This window comes from Chaetura pelagica, unplaced genomic scaffold (genome assembly GCF_000747805.2).
Source record: "Chaetura pelagica isolate M959 unplaced genomic scaffold, ChaPel_1.0 scaffold405, whole genome shotgun sequence".
NCBI classification, from domain to species: domain Eukaryota; kingdom Metazoa; phylum Chordata; class Aves; order Apodiformes; family Apodidae; genus Chaetura; species Chaetura pelagica.
In genome coordinates, this window is record NW_009953489.1 from 8,811 (window position 1) to 21,501 (window position 12,691).

The 12,691-nt window shown below is 37.4% G+C and overlaps 1 protein-coding gene across 1 annotated transcript in view; it reads right to left on the reverse strand.

The window, feature by feature from the left end:
* Window positions 1–504: 504 nt before the first annotated feature.
* GARNL3 (GTPase activating Rap/RanGAP domain-like 3) overlaps window positions 505–12,691 on the reverse strand; it is a 44,472-nt gene continuing 32,285 nt past the window's right edge. The window contains exons 19-30 of the mRNA XM_009998919.1: window positions 12,127–12,238; window positions 11,357–11,455; window positions 8,510–8,626; window positions 7,737–7,909; window positions 7,282–7,440; window positions 5,811–5,877; window positions 3,731–3,838; window positions 3,171–3,289; window positions 2,632–2,767; window positions 1,816–2,025; window positions 1,429–1,540; window positions 505–661 (exon numbers count right to left, since the gene is read on the reverse strand). Of these exons, the coding sequence (XP_009997221.1) occupies window positions 505–661; window positions 1,429–1,540; window positions 1,816–2,025; window positions 2,632–2,767; window positions 3,171–3,289; window positions 3,731–3,838; window positions 5,811–5,877; window positions 7,282–7,440; window positions 7,737–7,909; window positions 8,510–8,626; window positions 11,357–11,455; window positions 12,127–12,238 (1,569 nt within the window). The remainder of the gene's footprint in view (window positions 662–1,428; window positions 1,541–1,815; window positions 2,026–2,631; window positions 2,768–3,170; window positions 3,290–3,730; window positions 3,839–5,810; window positions 5,878–7,281; window positions 7,441–7,736; window positions 7,910–8,509; window positions 8,627–11,356; window positions 11,456–12,126; window positions 12,239–12,691) is intronic.

Consider the following 12,691-nt stretch of genomic DNA (forward strand, 5'->3'; position numbering starts at 1 on the left):
TTTTTGTTTTGGTTTGTTGGGCTTTGTTTTTTTGTTTTGGGGTGGGGTTTTTTTGGTTTGTTTGTTCTTCAAAAGGCTGAAAACCGAAAGGAGTGATCTACATTATAAAATTCCTTTTCCCATATAACACTGCTGTAAAAGAACTCATGATAGTGATAACAGCAATTAAGTTAGATTAATGTCATTCAGGTACTTCAAATTTTAAGAAGCTCAGAGCAAGTAGTATTTTTTATTCTGTTTCAGCCTACATCTCTCATTGATTACCTACTTTTAGAATGCCACAAAAAAAGTAATGGTTCATTAAGTAAGAAAAAAACAACATACCTACGTCAAGGATACAAGCACCACCAAATCAGGCTGAGCTATCCGGAACAACATGGGTTCTATAAAAATTAATCATCAGTACTTCCAGCCACATTTTACCATGTCTGTGACACTTCCATAGAGCTCATACCTTTGTAAGAAAATTTGAAGTAAGGAAGTAAGGAAATTTTAAGACTGTTTTCACTTCAAGTCAATGATGTCTTCATCATATACAGAAATTGGCTGAAAAGGACAGCTGGATGTTGAGCTCTCCTCCCTGTTTGCTAAAGTATCAGGATCTGAACTAGTGGAAAGATGACATACTTCAGCATAGCTTTCAAAAGAGCTTGAGATTATCCTGTAAAGAGGAAGACAAAAGTTACTAAAACATATACAGATAGGGGCAAGGAGGATCAATGTCTGTTTCTAGATTCAATCAAGTTGTCCTAAAGGCAGAGACAGACCACTAAAACTCAGTTTCTCTGTTTTACTCTGCTTAAAATCATAAAAAGGCAATGTTAATGAAGTCCCCTGCCAAATAATTTCCAAATAGTGAAATAAATCAAATACGGTTTTACATTGCAGGAGACTTTTTTGTTTGTTCAGCTCAGTCTACTGTATCTTGGCTGAATTCTGCCATTATGCTACACAAACACATGTTGTGGAAACAGTGAAAACAAGAGAATGGCAGTGGGGCCAGGTAAGCAGAGCCAAACAGACAAATGCAATGATATTTCTTTGCAGAATTTATTCTGAAAATAGCAACACAAGAGCATATCAATAAAACAGCAAGCAACTTGCACAGCACAGTCCAAATCCTACGGAGAGGCTCAACTGCAGCAGGTCCCCACAAAATCCCATTTACTCTTGCTTTGCTCATTAACATGCCTTTAGAAAAAAATAATTTAATTTAATTTTTTTTAAAAAAAATTTTAATTCATTTCATTGTGACAGTACTTACAGTATTCAGACAATGTAACAAACACATTAGTATGAAATTCACATTGGTAAACACAGGTCTCAGTCGGCCCCATGCCAACTGAGATAAGCAGTAACAGGTTAAAAAAAAATTCTGAAAACATTGATAGCCTATCAGAGTTTCTCTTCTAAAGCCACTATATTTACCTGTCACTACTAGTTGATCTTACGGTTCCCTGCTTGGGATCTGACTGTCTTCGAGGAACCTTTTTTTGCTTCTGTGCACTTTCTGTCTTGGGTACAGGCTCATCCAAGAGGCCTTAATAAAGGAATAAAAGACTTAAACTTCTCAACAGAAAAGAAAGTATTAATGAAAATGTTAACAGATTCTACCTGGCTTTGAATATGGTCACCTTACATGCAAGCAGACGCTGGCTATTTGCAAATAATGTTTTCTCACAATTTCATTTGTTTGTTCATACTACTTATTTATGAATATTGGATGCATGTTACAAACCTGTCTGTGATGGTCCACAGACTAGAAATTTTATACTTGGCAACTGATATTGCCACTGAAGAATGAGGACAATTTACCCAGCAATTCTTTACGTGTTCTGCTTGCAATTTCTTTAATTTCCATACGAGATAAGGACAGCGAGTGAGTAACTGGAAGAGAGGCAATGCCACTGGATGTTGTAGTAGTGATGACTTTGGGAGCCAAAGGTGACTTCAGAGGTCGTTCGATGCTTCGCCCAACCAGATTACTGAGAGGAATTTTGTACAGGCTTTTGCATGGAACTTCAGCTGAAACACAGAAGGAAACAAAGCTGCACTTGTACAATAGAATCAGTTCTTAACACTTCCAAATGAAAAGTTAGACAGAAAACTTATATTCATTGTGCTGGGTGCTTTTTAACCCAAATAACAAAGATCTTCCTTGCCCCAGAGATCTTTTGATATAAATAGGATCTTTCGAGGCTAGAACTTCTTACTTTTAGTTCACAAAAGATCTATAACCATCCAGTACTGATTTAGCTCTTCTTAAATGAAAGGAATGTTGTATGCAAAATCTCAAGTTTTCCCACAATTTTATACCTCTTTTTGCATTATTATTCTTGATCATATTCCCAAAGCCTCGCCAAGTTACCCAAGCTTAATTCTTCCCTCCTACAGAAATAATTTATTCAAAACAGTCCTACTGTGAATTCAAGAGATACTATGAGGCAAAAACTCAGTCAGGTTCTTCATATCTGTGGATTACGAGAAAATCTCTATCTTCCAGACTTTCAGCCAGGTCCCCAAAATCTTTTACCTGATCAATTTCATCTTACTAAAGAACAGCTGCACTGAGATGTGATGCTGCTGGAATGATCAAAGATTGTTATTCAAGCTAACTGGAAACCATGTTACCTTCTACAGTAGAAAGAGGACATTCTGGCATTTGATATGCTGTTGGTGTTTGAGGAGAACTCCTTGAGCAGATTTCCTTAAAGCTGCTGTCAGATGATCCACTTACGGCAGCAGCAGCTTTAAAATAAATATCTGACTGAAACGACAAATCATTCATCATTAGTACAGCCAGACCTTCTTAACCATCTCCTGAGTAAGAGCTCAAATGTTTGTCCACTATGTGCTACTGCCACTATTGTTGCTAAGTCAAATAGGGTTGGGCATGAAAGGTTATCCCACTGTAAGTGGAGGGAACATCTGTGATGCTGAGGATAGCATTTACCCCATAAACAGTCAAATACCTCAGATCTGCATTTCCATGAGCAAAACAGGATAGTGAGATCAATACTGATTCTCTTTGTATTGATACAAACTAAGACCATACAGATGAACAGTCACCATGGATCAAGCAGCATATGCTTCAGTTTGTTTGGTTTTTGGCTGCAGCAACTTTTAATGTGAATTAGATCCCAGGATATCATGGAAATGAAATGTCTTACCCTTGATGCTACAAGTTGCAGCTCAGGCACAACTGCCGTGTGGACTAAGTTCCCATTCACCACTAACCGGATCTCAATGGAATCAGTAGTGAAGGCAAGGATATAAGGGAAAGCACAGACTGCAACAAAACAAAAAATATTTGTGGCAAGGAAAAATGTTTAGTGTAAATGTTTCTTGGATGCTCCATGAAAACTGTTCTTGAGTTTCTGACCTCTTCTGGCATCTCCCTTTCTGATTAAAAAAGCTGTCTAACATACTGATCGACACTGAGCTACATCAAGCCTGAAGAAAACTTCCCTCTCTATGCCTAGCAGAATGTATGCTGAATGGAAAATGAAAAACAGAAAAAAGAGAAAGGAAAAAAAATTCAACAAAGGAAGAACTTGGCACCAAGGCTCCACTTTTGAAAATTATCAGATGCAGAAACTTAGAGAAAGTGGCATCATGAATGTTACATGCTTATTCCTAGCATACATACTTTAATTCCACTAATAGCCAAGTACAAGCCTAAATTATAATGAAAAAAATAGCCATCTAGTAAAAAGAGGTATTTTCTTACCAACAGCATAAGGAACTTGATTCCAGCTGAAGTGGAAGTCGTAAGGTGATGGCTGGATCAGTGGAGAACCTCCATTGAAAGGATATACTTTTCTGTATTGGCAAACATCTGTAACAAAAAAGAAGCATCCTCCACCTTACACTAGAAGGGACATACGCCAACTTTATAGGCAGATTTTGCAGAACTGTGAGCATTATATACATAAGCAAATATTTAGGCTGAAGTCCCTCTGTATCTAAACAGACAAGAAAATGTGCTTTCTCTATGAACACACCATTTGAAAGATCAAAATAAAAGACCTACATTTTAATAAGTCGCCATGTTTCACAAAGTATTACTGTTTCAACAGTTGACAGTTCCTTACCTTGTCCATGGATAGAGGAATAGGCCAGAAAAATTCAGAAAGCAGTTTCAGCAGAACTACTTACTCTGTAAGAACTGCCCTTCCAGCAGCCATATGCTAGCACAGTTTGCCTTCTTTGAAAATTGGTATATATATGGGATACTACAGACACCAAGACTTCATTAATCATAGAACTTGTGAACCCACTTCTTAGCTGCTGTAAGTTTATCAATTCTGAAATGAATAGTCTTTCTCTGAGTCAGATATTAATGCTGGCTTATCCAGCTTCTTACTGACAATGAAATTCTGGATTTTTAATTTGATAGATCTACTTAAGTGGGAACCTAACTTTCCACCAACAATAGATTTATCTTTAAACATATGTACTAGTGCTGATCAAAAATTTATTCATCATAGAATGCCAGGTTGGAAGGGACTTCAAGGATCATCTGGTCCAACCTTAAAAGTTCAGGGACTTTAGGAGTCATACCAGCAAGTAAGAAAGCTTAAAGATGAGATGCAATTGCAATAATCTTTTTTTCTTGACAAACTTACACAAGCGTACTGCAGGCTCCATCTATGACCCTCTCGAATATGTAGTGTTTCCAGCTATTTTCTATTTTTCTAGGCAAAATTATATTTTTTTCCTGCAACTCATGTCCTTAAGCTGAATAAAAGTTCATATCCAGAAACATACTGCAGGTCTTCTTCTAAACACAAACATAGGACTCCAGCAAATTCTGTGTTTTCAAATTTGTTCTATATACTTTCAGAATTATTAAAACTATAAAACACAAATGTACGTTTCCCTGTCCTAGAAATAGGAATTCAAGTTGCTGCAAGCCTTTGCTCAGCAATGGGTCTATTAAAAGGGAACTGATTCCATGCAGAAGTGTGGGTGGGAATTCGCTATGCTCCATCAGACAGCTTTTTAGTTCTGAAGCAGTGCTAATCAAACCAGAACCAGGTAGAGTCTGGAAAGCTACTAGAACCAATAAGGCCTCATCAGAGTCTAGAAGATCCAGTTCAGAGACACTTATAACCTGTTGTTTCAGGCTGATAGCCAATGCAGCAACACAGGTGCATTCATCCTATCCACCAATGTTCATTTTGGAGAGGCAAATAAGACTTGCCTTCTGCAACAAAGGAAGCTGTGCCTTGTCCTTCAGCCTTGCCTCATAAAGGCTACTTCATACTAAGAGCTTCTATTTTCACAAGGACTGGAAGAAAAAGTATCTGTGTGCTGCAGAGAAGTGCATATATGTATTATACCTAAGGCCATATTATAAAATGAGACTGAGAGGATTACAATGAAACAATGCAAACAAGAAGCCGGTGGAAGAAAAAGCAAAATGACAGAATGGAACAGCACCTAAAGGAAAAAAAGGGATGGCATGCTAAACTGTAAGTCTTGAAGACACCTAGTAAGTGTGTAACTACCTAAAGTATGAGGTAGATCTGAAGAAACAGGACTTTAGTGGGTAAAGTGGTAACAAGCTACATCCTTTTATAACAAATTAAAACCTAACAGTTAGAATGTCTAAACTCAACATACCCTGCAATAAAATACTTCCACTTTCAGTCTAATACACATTTAAATTAAAAAGAACTTATATTGAAAAACTTCCCATGAAACACTGAAATTTATTTTAAAACACAGATCTAGATTCCAATGAAAAAAATAATTACATATGGAGATTGAAGTATTTCCATTTTCAGTGTTCCCGAAATACTTACAGTTATAACACAACAGTAGACCAGCTTCACCATCTTCATATACATCAATAGCTGCAACAAAATTAACCTGCAACGACAATGAGACAGGGTAATGAACAGGCAGAGGATACTGAGGTTATTATAACCAGGTTTTGACTAACAAGCAAAACAATCAGTTTGGGCAGTGCACAACTACAAATAAGAGTGGTGGGCAAGGGGATTTTGTGATTCATTTCCAAGATGCTCTCAGAATGGAAATAAATTCTTTCTGTATTCAGTTCTGTACAATACTGCATATTCAACACCACACCCACAGTATAAAACAATAAAAACTTACATAACTTATTTGGCAACATGAACTGTTATATAGCATTTTCAGCCATCCTTTGCAATGACTGAAAGCCATAGAGCCAATTTCTGCTCTATTACCCATTAAAATAATTTGCTGCCCCATTTCAGCCTCACAAAAATCACTGGATGAACTCATATTAATTATCTGCTTTGTTTGTGTTATCAAAGGTAATAGGATTCCTGGCAAGAAGAGGGACGGGGGTGTGGAGTGGTGGGGTACTTCTCCGTCCCTGTTCTTTACTTGTAGTTCCTCCTCATCCAGATTAAACCAGATTTCCACTGCTGTGGAGAAGTTTACATTGTTTCGCCCATGCTGGGAGTACCAAACCTCTTCATCACCAGATCTGAATAAAAATACAGGTGATTTAAAAAGAAAATAACATATCAACAAGAACCATCAAATGAAAAGTGTAGTTTCTTATCTCACTATGAGGAAAAACAACAGCAAAAAAAGATGAACTGTGCAAAATCTTCCTTTTTTATTTTTTTTTCCCTAAAGCTGTACACTCACATCCATATTCAGAAAAAAATTGAAATTATCTGATTTTCAGAGATGCTAAAGATCATTGTCTTTCCTGCAGTATGAAATACTGGAGCTCTTTTCTGAAAATCAGGACATTCGCTTAAATCCCAACTCTATGTCCTAGTTAGAAAGATTGAGTTAATTTATTTGTTGACTGGGCAGTTCCTTAAATACAATTAAAAGATACACGTAAATATTTTAGCCTTAGTACATGCAAGTAGACTAATCTGAATGACATGCTGGTGGCCAAACCTTGGAAGTTGCTTTACTGCAATTTCTTAAAGAATAAAACACTAAGACCCCCCAAAAAAACTGCAAAAAGCAAGCTGCTGATTAAGAAAGGACATTCTAGATGATATTCCAGAGCCTGAAACTCAGGCTCTTTCCTAACATGTCATACCTTACAACTGCCTTGTTTGGGAGTGATTATTATCACATATCCCAAAAGGAACAAACCTCTCGGAGCACACTAAATCAGGTTACAGAAATGAAAAGAAAGAGACATGAGGATCTCCATAAATTACACTCCCAGGAGGTCAGCACAGGATGCACTGAGTCTGTAAGAAATTACATTCAGTGTGGTTCTGCAAGATAATAATTTCAATGATGAAAACTTACCTTGTTTGTTTCAACATGGTGCAATCTATAAGATTCTCCGGTACTCTCATTAACTAAATCAAACTGATGTCGATATGCTACACAGATCATATTGTCACTGTCTTCAGTAGGTCCATCAACCAACGTCATAACCACTGGAGGGTCAGAAAGGCTTATTTCCTATAATGTAAATAATAGAAATATTCTCTTTTTCAAGCTCCTGCTGTAGGCGTTGCAGTACTCCCTTCATTTAAAGGCATGTGCCCTAAGCACAGAAGCATGATAAAGACTAAGTAGAAACTTACTTAAAAATCTAAATTATTTTTTTGGCATATGCATGATGGAATCCCATCACATGACTCCTCACTTGCAATTGTCTGGAGGTTCAGAAGATAATAATGCATGCTCTTTGTCTACCCCCCAAAGCTGAATGCTGCCTAGTCTGTTAAAGCAATTAGCAATCAGATTACACATACCCGGATGTACTGGAACTCCTCTACTGGAGATTCAGATGATGATAGCAGAGAGCTGCTGGTTAAACTGTTGTGTGGATTATATTTCTTTGTGACGAGAAGTAGTTTGTTCCGAATAGCCACAACAATCCTCAGTTCACTGCCATGATGAGTATTAATGGCATACAAATGGCAGCCTGAGGAAATAATGCGCTAGATCATAAGTGTTTGTGGTAGCGTCTGCTTCTGCATTTTGTTTTGTTCTCTATGTGTGTAATGATTAGTACAACAGGGCCCTAATGCATGACTCAGCAACCCATAAACACAAAAAACCTTCTCACAGGGTAACATTAACTTCGAGAAAAAGACTAAAAGCTATGACCCTCTTGAAATCTATTTTCCCCATACTCCTTTTGCAAGTAGAGACTAAATACATGGATGTTCATTATTCTGCAGGTTCCAGCTTTCCAAAGCAGCTCGCTTCTGAAGACCAGAAAAATATTTACATCTACTAAAATAATCCACAACACCCAAATTAATCTAAACACTTCTATTTAATGGAGATTTGCTAGTGCTCCTCCACCTTAAAATGCCCTTTATTTTAGTCTCACATCCCTGAATAATTCTTCTCATACTCCTCAATCCTGAAAGCAACATGTTTACTTTACTTTTCTCTAGAGCTTTTCATCATCAGCATTTCCCAAGTAATGTGGTATTTTTACAAAGCTCTTAAATGTCATGCTGGATTATACCATCATACCACAGCAGATTTTTTTAACAGAGGATAATGAAATCACCTTTTGTTCTCTCCAGTTTATTTTCTCTGCAGTTGTATTTGCTCCTTATAATTTGCTTTGTTTCTATATCTTTTTGGACAGCACTGAGTCTGAAGACAAGGAGACGAGATTCCTTCCCTGAAGGATGAAGAGGGACAGAAAATAACAAGTTAAAAAAAGATGGTGGTAGCTTGAAATTAATATTCCCAAAAAGAACCATCACCTAACAAGCAGAAGAAAGATAAACAAAGCATACTACTCCTCTGGGGATGAGCCACAACATCACACAAGACTCTCTAGGCTTGACAATTCTAGTAACCAACCCCTTCAGGTCAGTAGCTTAGTTTCCCATCAGGTGGTGCTGCATTAGAAAATGACATAAGAGCTTCAAAACAGTAAAACATACACCATTTTTCAAAACCACACAATTTTGCAAGAAAGCACAAATACTCCAGGGTAAGAGCAAAAAGTTTAACTTGAAGAGCTGGAACCATCCAGCTGAGCAGCTGATAACTGGACTCTTAACAAGAGTCTGAAACCTTTTTGGATGCAGACTGGTTTTGCTCTTCTGTTCTTCAAAGGTAAGCAAGTTTCGTTCAAGGTATATTCCACCTGCAAAGATAATACAGTGTATCTACTTCCATAGCTAAATCTGTTTCCCACAAAGACAGATATGAGTTGAGTCTACAACTCCTAAGTTTAAAACAAACACATAAATTATACACTACTACTTGCAGTTGGGAAATAAGCAGCTTAAGAATAGTTTCTTATCTAAGAAACTAATGTTCTTAAAATGTAAGCAAGACAAAATTTTCTGACAAAGGTAAAGTGTTTTACTAGACTAGCTGATATGGCTGGAAAAATGAAACATGCTTGCTTACTATATAGTTGGTATGGATCTCACTATAAAGGCAAAAGCAAAATGATAAGGTGGTGCCTTTAATTCTGAGAGAACAGCAACATGAGTCAGGAAACCAGGCCTCTGCATTACTCTCTTCCCACAGCAAGAGAAGATGCAACACAATTTGAAACACTAAGTAATCCAGCTCTTGAGACCAAAGTCTTACTGTCAACACAACAAAAGGAAAATAGATGCAATCCCTCTCTTTTCAAGGATTCATCCAAGAATCTTTGCTTCCAGGAATGAGTTCATGGAAGAACAGCAAACAACATTCCCACCCTTTTGCAAAAAACATAAGCTAGGTCAAATGTTACTGCTCTCATCAGTTGTCTCTCTTTGGACTTACTACTCCTGCCTTTGGTGTTCAGTTTGTCATTCCAAACACAACAACCGGAAGAATGTAGCACCAGAATCCTGCAAATTCCTCAAACAAGCAAAGACCATAAATACAGTTTTCTGTGGTGGGGGGTCTGATTTCACTTCAGAAAAGGCATAAGGCAGAATCATTATTAGAAATACAACCTCTGGTGAACACTGCATCATGATAGTTTCCTGTTGGCTGAGTACCAGCCCTGTCATCAACCTTTGCAGTAACTGCTTGTGCCTTCTCTTGGAATGTTGACCTGAATCAGCTCTTGCTGATAGCTAAGCTTAAAAAGTTAACTCTGCAGCATATAACATCCTAAAATCCCACAAAATCTTTGCACCCAGTTTATGAGAACAGTGTGAGCATGCTTTTTCTCATCTGATTATTTTTCTCACTTTTGCTGCTGATGTGTACTCTGAAAATGAACAGCAAGTATAATTTTTCTTCCAGCCAAGAATCTAATTTTAATATGGTATGCAAATACAAAATAGGAGGTCAGAATTCCAGCAAGTATAGAATAACTGTCTCCCAAGTGCTTCAAAAAGCATTCATACCAAAAGTTTAAAATCTCTGCAATTTTTTACATGAGTAAGAATTTATCATACAATGTTTGAACTGTCATAAATTGATGACAGTAATAACTTGTTCTGTTATACCTCATGATGCCTGCTTAAATGTTTCTCTTCTGGTTTAATCCAACAGTACAATGTTTTGACAATTGAATGTAATCATGTTTTCTAGAAGCTTCATAAAACAAGCTTCAGATACAACTACCCTTTTCAGATCTTCAGAAAGATGACCCACCCTCCAAGGTGTCTTGAGAGAACTGCAAATTGCTCTCAGGTAGACTGAGCCAGTTCTGTAAGGCTCTGTAATTTCTTCATGTGCAGCCAAACTGGGAAATTCCCAGTGATACAAAAGGAGCCATGTTTTACCCAAAGTTTGGGTAAACGCAACTTCAGCCGAAAACGGAGCAAACAGACAATGTGCTAAAAACAGTAAAACAATCATATTTATATTTTTTTCCTCTGTGTTACACATAAAGATCCTGTTCTTGCTTTGTGTATATTCCCTTTGTGAAATTCAATCACAGACTATTGGGTAAAAAGTACCTCACCAAAAAAGTGCACAGTCCTGCACATGCCTCCAACTGAGCCTAAAAGGAAACAACATTTAAGGTCTTTTATACCAGAACCTTTAATAAAATACATTCTGTAGCCCTAGGATGTGGTGACAGTTAACAGAACAAATACCAATAAAATCATTTGGTGAAACAGTGACAGCGTAATTTCCCCCACATTTTTGCACAACTAAATAATTCAGCCAAGAAGATTTCTGAAAACTGCTGAGTTCCAATAGCGGCTGAAGAAAGACCATACCACCGGTTTCTGGCTTCCTTGAAAGAAGAATGATTGAGCATTTAGGGATTCCCTCCTCTGCCCCTGCCTCTAAGAAAATGACAGTAGTTGCTGTATGTGCTCCTTTATTCTAAAAGAGGCATCCAATATAATTTCCACTGATAGACACAACTGCCTCATGAGATGTACACACCCAGCACCCGCCACATACATATGAGAATCAAAGAACACATCTCTCCTACCTTTGTCTGTTCGTGCAATCAAAAGATCCAGAGTTTCTAACACATGCATCTGCTTTATTTGGAGAGTTTTATCAAACACTGGCACTGATGGTTGTCCATCTGAAAAACAAACATGTATTTATTCAAATTCCTGCTAAATTTTGCTAGTCACTGGTTTTGACCTACTTCTTTCGAGTAAGAAAAGAAAAGCTACACAAAGCTGCTACAAATACCACAGCATCATAGCCAGTATTTCCTCACTGGAGTTTTTCACCATTGCCATGAATCAGATTATGCAACTAAAACCTACAAGGGAGCTTCTTTTGCAACATTTGAGAAGTATCACTGAGAACTAACTCCATTCCCTCAGTCCCACTGGCTTCTGTGGCACACAGAAGATAAGGTGTCAAACTAGCAGTATCATTCCTATGGAAGAAGCAGGCTTGCACTGTCACATAAGCCATTGGCTTCATGCTCACTATCATCAAGGGCTAAGACAAGCCATTCAAACACTCCTTGAGGTTAGATATGACTTTGTATGTCTTTTCAGATGGTCAAGACAGTAACATCTGAAGTAACAATACATTCAGATATCTGCATTAACACTGGCTCCCCAATATGATGTGACCCTAGTGCAGAGAGAATTTTTGCAACTATGTTACACAGATGTAATACATTAACTTGGATTGATAACTATCCCTGCCTACCAACACCTGAACAGTGCTTATACATTTTCAAGAAAATGGTCAGATACATAAACATTGACACAAAACACTGGATCATTTACTAACCATCTAATAACAAGATGCCAGCATCTGTAGAAACAAGCAAGGACTGGCCCCAAGAATCTGCACAGACCACCTCATGAAGAAAATTACTGCAGAAAGACTGAGACTCCCAAGGCTATGAAGTAACATAAGGGATACATATTAAGTACACTAGGAAATACAGATCATACAGACACAGATTGTGATGGTCAATGTCAAGTAATAACATGTAAATGCTTCTGGAAGAATACACTTCCAAACAGTATGTATTTTTAATTTTAAATATAAAAATTTAGTGAGTTTTCTTGCAGAGGAAATACTCTCCCTATTAATTGGATTTGGAGACTAGTAAGAGAGATTCCTGAAACACTGGAATTAAAAGACATGCAGCTGATACTTAGTGCAATCCTGGAAATACTCGTTATGTATTTTATTTTAAGAAACCCCTGGTGACTGGAAACATGTATCACCATGCATATGCAATTTGCTTACAGTTTATGGTGCAGTTGTAATGTTTAGTCATTAGTACATGGTACAGTTAAAACTGCCTTTCTGCCAAATTGTTCTTTTGTCATGTGTTCTCTGTACT